Here is a 13,511-nt window from a genome sequence, read left to right on the forward strand (position 1 = left end):
TAAGAAGACACTTAGCACTCTCAACTTTCTATGTAATTCGTCCAGAGCCTCAAACGGAAAAAAGAAATATAGCATTTTCAGTTTCTTATCCACTTCTGAAACCAAACTGTACATATTATTGTAAGCTATGTGAGCTGAAACGACCCGTTACCATTTTATGATGATGACTGATGATGAGTTTGGTTTGTGGGGTGCTCAACGGCGTGGTTGCCAGCGCCCATACAAATTCCCAACCTTTAAAATTTCCAGTCTTACCAATGCCTGAATGATGATGAAATGATGAGAACGTCCAGTTCCCATGTCGATAAACCCTTTTATGAACAGAGTTTTCAGTATCTTTAAAAAAAAACGGTGGCATATATATAGGTATAACATTGTCTATATTACCCTTTTCTTTTTTCTTACAAAGTGTCTTCACGTCTGAGTCCTCTAATCGACCGGGGAACTGAACATTCCGAAAGGAAACGTTACAGAGATGGCTAAGTGCGGGACTAAGATATTGACTCAAGATCTCCCTTGTCAGTATCATGGAGAAGTCTTACAGTAAACAGTCTTGGAAAGCTATTTTCTAAGACAGCTATTTGCCTTGTAGGGACTAAGATTCAATTTAGTTCAACTGCTATATTCAGAAAGTGATTATTAACTACCGATCACGTATCCGACATACCAGTAACTGAAACACTACTACTACAAATTGACTTTATATCCACAAACCGGCGATGCTGGCCAGACACTTTCTTTACGACTAACCATTGTTGTTGTTTTTTTCAGTCCTGAGACTGATTTGATGCAACCCTCCATGCTACCCTATCCTGTGCAAGCTTCATCATCTCCCAGTACTTACTGCAATCTACATCCTTCCGAATCAGCTTATTCATCTCTTGGTCTCCCTCTACGATTTTTACCCTCTAAGCTGCCATCCAATGCTACATTTGTGATCCCTTGATGCCTCGGAACATGTCCTACCAACCGGTCCCTTCTACTTGTCAAGTTGTGCCACATCAACTGCTCTTCTCCCCAATTCCATTCAATACTTCCTCATTAGTTATGTTATCTACCCATCTAATCTTCAGCATTCTTCTGTAGCACCACATTTCAAAAGCTTCTATTCTCTTCTTGTCCAAACTATTTATCGTCCATGTTTCACTTCTATACATGGCTACAATCCATACAAATCCTTCCAGAAACGACTTCCTGACACTTAAATCTACACTCGATGTTAACAAATTTCTCTTCTTCAGAAACGCTTTCCTTGCCATTGCCGTTCTACATTTTATATCCTCTCTACTTCGACCATCATCAGTTATTTTTCTCCCCAAATAGCAAAACTGCTTTACTACTTTAAGTGTCTCATTTCCTAATCTAATTCTCTCAGCATCACCCGAATTAATTCGACTACACTCCACTATCCTCGTTTTGTTTTTGTTGATGTTCATCTTACATCCTCCTTTCAAGACACTGTCCATTCCGTTCAACAGCTCTTCCAAGTCCTTTGCTGTCTCTGACAGAATTACAATGTGACGACGAACCTCAACTTTTTTATTTCTTCTCCATGGACTTTAATACCTACTCCGAATTTTTCTTTTGTTTCCTTTACTGCTTGCTCAATATACAGATTGAATAATATTGGGCACAGGCTACAACCCCGTCTCACTCCCTTCCCAACCACTGCTTCCCTTTCAAGCCCCTCGACTCTTATAACTGCCATCTGGTTTCTGTACAAATTGTAAATAGCATTTCGCATCCTGTATTTTACCCCTGCCACCTTTAGAGTGTGAAAGAGAGTATTCCAGTCAACATTGTCAAAAGCTTTTCTCTAAGTCTACAAATGCTAGAAATGTAGGTTTGACTTTCCTTAATATATTTCCTAAGATAAGTCGTACGGTCAGTATTGCCTCAAGTGTTCCAACATTTCTGCGGAATCCAAACTGATCTTCGCTGAGGTCTACTTCTACCAGTGGGCGCTGATGACCACGCTGTTTAGCGCCCATAAACTTCAAACACAACAACAACAACAACAACAACGACTTCTACCAGTTTTTCCATTCGTCTGTAAAGAATTCGCGTTAGTATTTTGCAGCTGTCACTTATTAAACTGATAGTTTGGTAATTTTCACATCTGTCAACACCTGTTTTCTTTGGGATTGGAATTATTATATTCTTTTTGAAGTCTGAGGGTATTTCGCCTGTCTCATACATCTTGCTTACAAGATTGTAGAGTTTTGTCAGGTCTGGCCGTCAGTAGTTGTAATGGAATGTTGTCTACACCCGGGGCCCTGTTTCGAATCAGGTCTTTCAGTGCTCTGTCAAACTCTTCACGCAGTATCGTATCTCCCATTTCATCTTCATCTACATCCTCTTCAATTTCCATAATATTGTCCTTAAGTATATCGCTCTTGTATTGACCCCCTATATACTCCTTCCACCTTTCTGCGTTCCCTTCTTTGCTTAGAACTGGGTTTCCATTTGAGCTCTTGATATTCATACAAGTGGTTCTCTTTTCTCCAAAGGTCTCTTTAATTTTCCTGTAGGCAGTATCTATCTTAGCCCTAGTGAGATCAGCCTCTACATCCTTACATTTGTCCTCTAGCCATCCCTGCTTAGCCATTTTGCACTTCCTGTCGATCTCATTTTTGAGACGTTTGTATTCCTTTTTGCCTGCCTCATTTACTGCATTTTTATATTTTCTCATTTCATCAATTATATTCAATATTTCTTCTGTTACCCAAGGAGTTCTACTAGGCCTCGTCTTTTTACCTACTTGATGCTCTGCTGCCTTCACTACTTCATCCCTCAGAGCTACCCATTCTTCTTCTACTGTATTTCTTTACCCCATTCCTGTCAATTGTTCCCTTATGCTCTCCCTGAAACTCTGTACAACCTCTGGTTCTTTCAGTTTATCCAGGTCCCATCTCCTTAAATTCCCACCTTTTTGCAATTTTCTTCAGTTTTATCTACAGTTCCTAACGAATAGATTGTGGTCAGAGTCCTCATCTGCCACTGAAAGTATCTTACAATTTAAAACCTGATTCCTAAACCTCGGTCTCACCATTATATAATCTATCTGATACCTTCTAGTATCTCTAGGCTTCTTCCATGTATACAAACGTCTTTTATGAGTTTTGAACCAAGAACCAGGAACCAAATTCTACCAGACGGCTTCCTCGTTCATTTCTCTCCCCCAATCCATATTCACCCACTATGTTTCCTTCTCTCCCTTTTCCTACTCTCGAATTCCAGTCACCCATGACTATTAAATTTTCGTCTCCCTTCACTACCTGAATAATTTCTTTTATCTCATCATACATTTCATCAATTTCTTCATCATCTGCAGAGCTTTTTGGCAAATAAACTTGTACTACTGTAGTAGGCATGGGCTTCGTGTCTATCGTGGCCTCAATAATGCGTTCACTATGGTGTTGGTAGTAGCTTACCCGTGCTCCAATTTTTTAATTTATTATTAAACCTACTCCTGCATTACCCCTATATGATTTTGTATTTATAACCCTGTATTCAGCTGACCAAAAGTCTTGTTCCTCCTGCCACCGAACTTCACTAATTCCCACTATATCTAACTTCAACCTATCCATTTCCCTTTTTAAATTTTCTAACGTATCTGCCCGATTAAAGGATCCTACATTCCACGCTCCGATCCGTAGAACACCAGTTTTCTTTCTCCTGATAACGACGTCCTCTTGAGTAGTTCCCCGCCCGGAGATCCGAATGAGGGACTATTTTACCTCCAGAATATTTTACCCAAGAGGACTCCATCACCATTTAACCATACAGTAAAGCTGCATGCCCTCGGGAAAATTACGACTGTAGTTTCCTCTTGCTTCCAGCCGTTCACAGTACCAGCACAGCAAGGCCGTTTTGGTTAGTGTTGCAAGGCCTGATCAGTCAATCATCCATACTGTTGCCCCTGCAACTACTGAAAAGTCTGCTTCCCCTCTTCAGCAACCACATGTTCGTCTGGCCTCTCAACAGATACCCCTCCGTTGTGGTTGCACCTACGGTACGGCCATGTGTATTTCTGAGGCACGCAAGCCTCCCCACCAACGGCAAGGTCCGTGGTTCATGGGGGTAGAACGACTAACCATATGATTTTAATTTTATCCTGAGAAAAAAAAAGACTAACCATATGATTTTAATGTTATCCTGAGACTCAGCTATTCTATTCGAGTAACACAATTTTTGTCTTCTTAATAACAGTGTTAAACACCTTACAATACTGTTTATAATAGGCTGCGGCAGCTCAATTGTGCCTGCTTAACATTCTGATATAATTCCCTCTTCATTCTACATGATATCCTTTCCTTTTTTAGCTACCCAGACTGTCTGTTAGTGTTAGTACCCCGTTTTGGAAGTTCTAATAGAAACCAATTTTCAAACGCTGTAAATCTTCATCCAGACATGGCTAACGATCGAACAAAATGGAGAGTGCGAATCACTAACGGACACTGACGCCAGGTGGGAGAAACAATAAAAAAAAGCAGAAGACTGAGGACACAAATCTTTTAGCGATGAAATTTGTTCATCATGGTCTGAAAGGACTTTCACCGTTTTGCTAACAAAATGCCCCTCTAATAATGGAGAATGAAAATGTTGTGTACGGTCGAACTGCAGTTCTCCTGTACTCTCGTTGGAATGAATACAGTTTGCATCGGATGGTATGAATTAAAGATATCTGCCAGCATCCTCTTTCTCACACACACATTTACACAATATTAATACTCAAGTAACCACATACAGCTAATTTTTTGTACTTCCTATAAAGTGAACACACTCTCGCTTTAGCAGAGCCAGGGGACCTATAAATAACAACAATTAGAAGTATAGTTTCACTAAATGCATCCATGATCCCACAACATTCAAATACCTGTGCAGGCCACGTCTATGATACCTACCCTGCAGACAGAATCATCCGACACGACTGTAATGTGAACCATCCTTTCCAACCATAGTACCTTCTCAAGTCTCATGTTAACATGCCTGACAGCTGTATTACCATGCAACCGAACATGACGCTGATACACTTACACGAAATGCGGATTTTAGCCACCATTCTGAGTATGAAACTTCCCGGCAGATTAAAACAGTGTGCCCGACCGAGACTCGAACTCGGGACCTTTGCCTTTCGCGGGCATTAGCTCTACCATCTGAGCTACCGAAGCAAGGTTCGCAGGAAAGCTTCTGTAAAGTTTGGAGGGTAGGAGACGAAACACTGGCAGAAGTAAGTCTGAGCACCGGGCGTGAGTCGTGCTTCGGTAGCTCAGATGGTAGAGCAATTGCCCGCGAAAGGCAAAGGACCCGAGTTCGAGTCTCGGTCGGGCACACAGTTTTAATCTGCCAGGAAGTTTCATATCAGCGCTCACACCGCTGCAGAGTGAAAATATCATTCTGGACCATTCTGAGTAGTCCTCATTTTCAGGTCATCCATAAGAAAACCTTTCCCAGCTCCACCCACAATGACTACCTGATTCTCTTTTGTAAAATTCCTACAGAACTACCTTATGTTAATGGACACCTAAGCCAACCCTGCGCTACCCTTTACAAAAGTGGTGACCTGGTTCTCACTCCTCAACACTTCCTGCGACTACCATGAGAACTACATTACAGAACATACTTTTTTCAGTTATAATTTGCATCTAAACTAGGCTCCCTAACTACAGAGGTCCGATGCATGCTTCCTATACCTGTAGCTACAAGAGCTTCCTCTCCACTGAACTCTGACAGTTGGTCAACTCTACTGGTAACACGTAAAGTGCAACAATCTGAATATCTCCTCCTCCTAGCATCCTTCTTGCCAACCGCCAGTTCCTGGAGAGGATCTCAGTAGGATGCCCAATGGCTTCCCCACTGCATTCCCCCCCCCACATAAAAATACGTCGCACAGAATTCAGACTGTAATCCATTACTCACAAACCTAGGACATAGCCCACACTTCTAACTAGTAGTAAAATATTTTTCGTTACTGAAAAAAGTAAACCTTTATGTTTTCTAAGTTCTGTTACAACAATAGAACGATATAAGAACTGATTATTGTGATCTCAAATTTCACTATCTACAAAGAAAGTAACTATTATTGTTAACGGTATTAATCCACAACAAGTAATAATGACTCAAAAACTTCACACGATAACTTGACTACAAAATTCAAGCGTCCACTGATACACCAACGAAATTGAACACAGTGAGCGAAAGTTTTCACTATATCTATTCCACTGAAAACGGCAAGCAACCCTGGCTGGAAAATACTAAATATAATTACTAACTATGTGCTCAAAAATGTATCAAATACAGAAAGTGAAAGATTCCAAGAGTTTCCTTACCAGTATTGTAACAAAAACAGATACAAACACCGACTGAAAACTACAAAATTTAATAATTGACCACAGAGCACGAACAACTATATCGTACAAAGTGAGCGAAAGCTTTTTCAACAGAAAACAGCAAGAATAACGGGTTGAGTACTGAATTCAGTATCTGACGGCAATACACAAACAACTTTATCAATACAGCGGAAGTTTCTAAAAGTTTCTTCAGCAGTTATTCCACAGATACACCAGTTAAAGCTACTAAATATAATAACTGACTAAAATGCACAAACAACTTACCAGTAATTAGCTCTCGCAAAGGGCTGCAGCTGCAACTGGTCGCCGCGGAATGTGGTTTTCTCCCTTGTTCAGACAAGTAACTGTGAAATTTAATGAGTTACTCAAGCGAAGTGAATGAACTGTTAGTTTCTGCTGTAGCAGTTAAAGGTGAAATTAAAATTTTTCAACATTCACACATGTAAAGGTTTACTTTAAGGTAATCTAAATATTACATATATTTCGTCTACATTCACTTTATACATCATTCCCATCAATGAATCACCAAAATACTGTTTTGTAAATGGATCTCAATGAGATATTTTCCGTAAAATAAATGATGGCTTTTCCGGTTTTCACGTTTATCGTTATTCAAAGAATGTCTTCAAATATATGTATGGGATGATTATAATTCTCACGATAGGCACATCGAAAAAAATCAATGATTATAATTTATTTTGACAAGCTCTCCACTGAATTTGATTTTAGCATGACGAAAAATAAACTGAATATATTATTAAAGACGTTCCTTAAATCCATTACTCTATATACGTGATTCCCACGGGAGATTTGTCTTAGCTTCAAACTTACTGATGTGGACAGTCGTTGGCCGGCCGGTCGTGGCCAAGCGGTTCTAGGTGCTACAGTCTGGAACCGGGCGACCGCTACGGTCGCAGGTTCGAATCCTACCTCGGGCATGGATGTGTGTGATGTCCTCAGGTTACTTAGGGCTCTAAGTTGTAGGAGACTAATGACCTCAGAAGTTGAGTCCCATAGTGCTCAGAGCCATTTGGACTGTTGTTGTTCACGTGGGTATTTAACACAGCGACGTGATAAACTCGTTCCATGTGAAATACAGCGTGCCACCCTCGCCAGTTCACCACACTTAGGATTCATTGACACAGATGTTACTATAATAAAATTGTGAAGGCAGAGGAGTTCCCAGTGTCACTGGGCTATTTCTGTATCATGCATAACACAACTACTAGTATCAGAAATGTCCCATGCATTCACTGTGAACTATAAATATTTTAGTTGAAATAACTCTGTGCTTTGCCAAACTAATAGTAGTTTGTAGTTAATTTAAGAACAAATCATTTTCAGTAGTTTCATCTGTCTTCACTTATGTACAAGTGACTTTTCTAATTTTCACAGTACATGATAATTAATAACTAACACACAAAAAGCTGTCTTACGTTCCAGTTCTGTGGTCAGATCGTGCTACATATGGCTCCAAGAGATTAACTGTTGACATAATTGCAAATACGTTTTCAATTCCGTATAGCTTCTGAATTTTTTTAACTCTAAGTTACCATTAACGTTTTGTTAGTTGTAGTGATGTATGCTTATATCTAGCATAATCCAGAAATGTGTTACGTGTTACATTTCCAGAATGAAGTGAAATCTGGTTTGTAACAACCCACACTTCTATGTGGAGGTTTCTTTCACGCAGTATATTACTTTTTCCTAACTATTATTTGGATTACTCCCCTTCTTTCAGTTACACCGGTCTCACTGAATGTCAGTTTTTAGAATTTAATTGTTGTCTGGAGTGATGTTATGTGGTACTATCGATAGTCATTCCTGTTCCGCTAATATCTGAGATCAAACTGCTTACATTTGAGTACCATTGTCTCAGCAGTGTATCAAATATGAGCCAAAAACCAATGATTCTACCCGGTTAGTCTTCAGTAAAAGGCCACCACTGCAGTATTTGACCTCGAAAAGTTTTACAGTGTCATGCTTTCAGTGTTACACGTTTGTTTCACATGTCCTCTTTGATCCTAGCGTAATACTGACGTTAATTTTATCCATAGTGGCTATTCCTGGAACCATTCACATTCGTAAGATATAAAGTAAAGATCACAAGTCTTCAGTCAGTGATTTTTGTACATATCACAATGCATTTCAAAGGCGAATATGGTTTCGTTATTTTTACATAGCAGTTCCGACTGGTACTATTAAATAAAATTCTTCAAATTTTGTGACGAACCGAATCTGACCAAAATCCATGTCACACGACTTTGTGTTGATAGAGGGGTTAGCTATACCTTAAACCTGTAATTTTTTGCCATTAAAGAAATGCACAGGTGAGGATGCTCGCATCTCGCTAGTAAAACCACTTAAATAAAATGACGCACTCCGCACATTGATTTATCCCTACATTAACTGAAGTGGTTACTCTGTCTCCTGAAGGCTAAAACTAAAGAAATAGTTCTCAAAAATGAATTTTAATTTTTCAAATTGTTTTGTATATCTGAAGTACAGATCATGTACACTAAGAAGTCTTATCTTGTACATTGCGGGATTTAAGAGTGAGTACATGTGTACTGTTACAGAAGTTTAAACCTTCAAAGAATAACAATAAATAAAAAATACTTTTCTTCTTCCATCCAAGACGTGATAGTGTCTAGATGATTGCTTCCTGCAGATATTTGAGGTGAATGATATTCTGCATGTGTTTGTAGCTGTTAGTCTTTGGTCTTCCTTCGCAATAAAATCGTTAAAATTAATAAGGAAACTAAGTGCTGAAAAGGGTTTGCTGTTTTCAATGTTCAGAAGATATTTGTTCTTTGTGCAAAAGCAGTTTAGTAGCGAAGATATTTAGTAAGAAGGTTATTTCCGAATGATGTTTCTAATGAACAATTGGAAACGCTATTAGATCTACTCGTTTATTACCTAAATAAAATTTTAATTACTGATATATGGTAAAATATGATTGTATTGGAGCCATTCTTGCTGAGCGTTACAGTTTTTCACAGTGTTGTAGTGTTAGCGAGTGTACCAGCGCCTGCAGAGCGGCACCCGGTGAGCCATGGATAGTCAGAGATATGATGTGTTGCGGGTTGCAGCTTCGACGTTCGCGGGAAGCCGCTGAGCCAGGCGGCGCACTGGTCGGCACCCGAAGTGTTTGGTTCCCGCGCCTACTTCCGCACTGTGTCCGACCCGGCGCAGTTGGTGCTCGAGCCGGTGACTCTGCGCGACGAGGGCGTCTACCGCTGCCGCGTCGACTTCCGCAACGCGCCCACCAGGTCCGCCCGATACAACCTCACCGTCATCGGTGAGCACTCTCACACAGCCGGCCTCGCCTTTAGTGCCTGCTGGTTTACAGTCTTCTTTATCCATTTGGTTATATTTGTGATCCGCAGTCGAAGGACGTGAAAGGCAAGCGGCAGTTGAGTATGGAATAAGACAGGGTTGTAGCCTGTACCCAGTCAGTCAGTCAGTACAGTCAGCTAGTTCGAACGGAAAGCGAGGAGAACTTTGTAAAATGAATTTAATTTCGTTGAGGAGGAATAGAAACTTCAGGTCTGCCGGACACTGGAATTCCGTCAGAGACAGAAAAGGATTTTGAAGAGCGGTTGAAGGGAATTGGTAGTGTCTCTAAAAGACCAGACAAGATGAACATCAACAAGAAGGGTAATGGAATGTTTAGTAGATTTAAATCACGTGATGCTGAGGGTATTAGTTGTTGAGATTTTTTTTATTTTGGCAATAAAACAACGCATAATGGTTGAAGCAGAGAGCATATAAAATGCAGGCTGTCAACAGCAAGAAAACCATTTCTACAAAACAGGGATATGTAAAGATTTAATTTCAGATTAAGAGTAGCTTTGTACGGAAGTGAAACTTGCACGGTAACCAGTTCAAACAAGAAGAAAATAGAAGCTTATAGCGCTATAGAAAAAACGCTGAAAATTGTGGGGTAAATCTAATTACAAATCAGAAGATACTGAATGAAATTGTGAAAAATTGAAGGGGAAGCATAACTTGACTACTCTGCTGACTGTTTTTGATGTAGGAACGGTGCAATTTAGGTTACATATTTGGAATTCCAATTACGGAAGAATCCATAAAGCAAACAATATTCAGCAATGAATCTAGTCAGAAGACAAAGTAGTGTGCCAGTAAGGTATCAGACATAGCAAATAATAGTAAGGCCAAATCAATTGAAGTGGTCAGTGTTAGGAACTTCTGATGGTGAGAACCAAGCTCTGAAGCACTAAGTTTCTATTAATCTGAAGAGATGTCTTCTGTATTTTACACAACTATCGATGTGAAATTTGGCACAAATATACAAAATATTTTCACCCAAATTATTCAAAGTTTTTATCACATATAAAGAAATATTCGTAGTTAATAAGGATTTCTGAATTATTCAGTACTGTAAGAAATAAGCGAACATGTGAGCTGAACCGCTGATGAGGCACAAGAAACGTAAATACTGTAAGATACTGGTGAAGTCTACTAATAAACAATTTCTGAAATATGATTTAGTTAGTCAACAAAGCTAATAGTTACTGTGAATCTCCGTTGAAGGTAAGTCATACAATACACGGAAAGTATTGGTGATCCTTAGAGATATCACTTAGTGTTAACAGATGTGTCTTTGTATTACCTCTATTACTAACTGGTTACCATCTGTAATGATTTTCAAATGGGATGTAATTATATGTATGAATCAATAGTTTGTTATAATCATTTGAAAACGTCAGTTGCCCTTTATGCTACTTTTCGAACTCAAATAAGATCGAACATCCAGATTGAGTGATAGAAGGACGTGATCTTGGTTAATTTGATGAGTGACGAATTAAATTAGTCAGTGGTCACTGCGCACTCTTCATTAGGGAAATTCCATACTTATTACCATTAATCCCTGTTTTTCTCTTTTGTATAAATATACGCCGAGTTTGCTAGTTTTTTTTTTCTTGGGATATTAGTTGTGATCATTATGGAAAACAATGAGCTGAATTAAAATCTGTTTCCAGATATTTTCGATCAGGTACAGTCTTTGCGTAATTGCGATTTTATCTTCAATACATTTTGTTTTCTGTATTACAAAAACAGTAAATTCTAGTTTTGTAAACGTTGTTGAAGAGAAATTTCAACCAACAAACGAACTACTCAACACATCCACCATTGTACATAGAGCTTAAACAATTAAATATGTAATCAAAAAATGTATATTTTCCCATCATTATACTACAGATATGGTATCATGTATATTTTTATTTCTTCCTTTTATTGTTAATATCCTTGTACACTCTAAATATATTCCAGCAATAATCAGCCAGCATCGTATGTATCAATTTCCTTCGTACCATTCTAGGGTCATGATGACCATATGAACCATTTCTCCATGTGCATCAGAAACGTCGCTGCATCTTTCTGGCCATATGGAATCTTCCTCCATGTTCATCAGACACGTCGATGCAGCTTTCTGGAAAGTGATCCAAATGAGAATGCATAGAATGCACTTTGAGGGACGTTCTGCATACCAATTTCTGGTGCACAACAAGTATCTGATTTACTTATTCTTTGTAGGTACAGGTTCTTCCTCCTTGAAATATCAATGCTTGTTTTTCTTCTGTCATCAGCGTTTCTTCAGAATTTTGGTCTCACTGAATTTGTGTAATCTGCAGGCCAACAAATATATCTTTTTTTATCTTCGCTCGTGTAAGACAAGGAAATTTATTTGAGAGGTACACAATCCTCTTCCACTTTTGCCCATTGCCTTAAATTCCTTCATTAAGCCTAGCTTGGTGGGAAGTGAAGGGACAAGCACATATTCACTATCTATAGTTCCTTACTCATAGAAGTTTTTTCTCTTAGTTGAAAGTTTCGTAAAGACCACATTTTGTATATAATAGCAATCTCTGTCTCTATTACCTAACTTACATACGAAACAGCTATTTTCGGTGTAGCCTTGCTGGGTACCTAATATCGTGGCCATAATTTGAGGTCGACATATTTTCCGTTTCCGTTCATCGTATTACAAGCAGGTGAGCATGTAATTCAAAATTCCATCAGTCTCTTTAGCCAAGGTAGCATAGGCAACTGGTATGGAAGAAGTTCCGTTCCCATTGTGGAGTCTAACTGCTGTTAAATTAGTTTTGGAGATAAGTATAACGAGTATCCGGCCCTCTCTGTATTATATTTAAAGTCCAGAGCTTACGTTACGTCACGTGAATTACTGTAGAACGTCAGTTTCCCATCGTTTAAGAAATAGGGAGGAGAGTGCTTCCTCTATTGCTATATGAAGTTACATTTGAATCCCGTCATAGAAGATTGCATTCTTTTAACCTAGGGCCTAGCAGTTTGTGTCTACTTTTTTCTTATGCTCAATTCACGAACTGGAAAATTAAGGTATGCCTGAGTTAAGAAACAATGATCTCTGTCACTTATTTGTTGATATGTTGCATCGCTTTTTTCAGGAGAAGATGGCAAATCTTGATCAACTCTTTCCTCTTCACTATCTGCGTGCAAACTTTGTGTGGTCTTGAAGGTCTTGAAGGCACTGGATCTCTGTCAGAAATTGGCACCGGTCCGATTGCAGAAAGCAAATTTGAGTAAACTGTGTCTCTTTCACTTCCTGCTTGCAAAGCCTGTCGCATTTGAGAGACAAAAATAACGGTCTGTTGCTTGTCTTTTTGCTCCCTCCAAGGTATGAGTCCTCCAACCAATTTTGAATCATTATCCTTTCACCAACTTGTCAGTTTTATGTAACAACTCGCACAGAAAATACGTAGTGTTCAGTCCTTGTTCTCGTCTTCAATTTCAGTTCTAAAGTAATGCTTGTAAGCCTTCTTTATGATGGTTGAAATATTCTTCCCATACCTTTCAAATAAATACTCTTTGCAGACATAATGAGTCTGGATTATTCCGACACACTCGGCGCCTATACAATTTCTAGAAAGAAACATACGGTATGAATAAAATATGGTAAAAATAAACACTACTATTTTTCTTAAGTACAAAAGGCGATGGGACATTTCATTTATGTCAAGAAGGAAGAAAACTTACTTGACAACACAGAACACTCTGTAACCTTACAAACTGAATTCTGCAAAGTTTTAAGCTGTCTGGTATTACTTCAGCAGTGCAATGATATTCTCTAGAAAAGAGGAAAAAATTCCT

The 13,511-nt window shown here is 39.0% G+C and overlaps 1 protein-coding gene across 1 annotated transcript in view; it reads left to right on the plus strand.

The window, feature by feature from the left end:
• The window catches only part of LOC126090393 (nephrin-like), a gene marked incomplete at its 3' end in the record, with an annotated part of 461,612 nt that overhangs the window by 243,487 nt on the left and 204,614 nt on the right, over window positions 1-13,511 (plus strand). Inside the window, exon 3 of the mRNA XM_049906987.1 lies at window positions 9,446-9,654. Within this exon, the coding sequence (XP_049762944.1) occupies window positions 9,446-9,654 (209 nt within the window). The remainder of the gene's footprint in view (window positions 1-9,445; window positions 9,655-13,511) is intronic.

The sequence above is a fragment of the Schistocerca cancellata genome, chromosome 1, assembly GCF_023864275.1.
Source record: "Schistocerca cancellata isolate TAMUIC-IGC-003103 chromosome 1, iqSchCanc2.1, whole genome shotgun sequence".
NCBI lineage: Eukaryota > Metazoa > Arthropoda > Insecta > Orthoptera > Acrididae > Schistocerca > Schistocerca cancellata.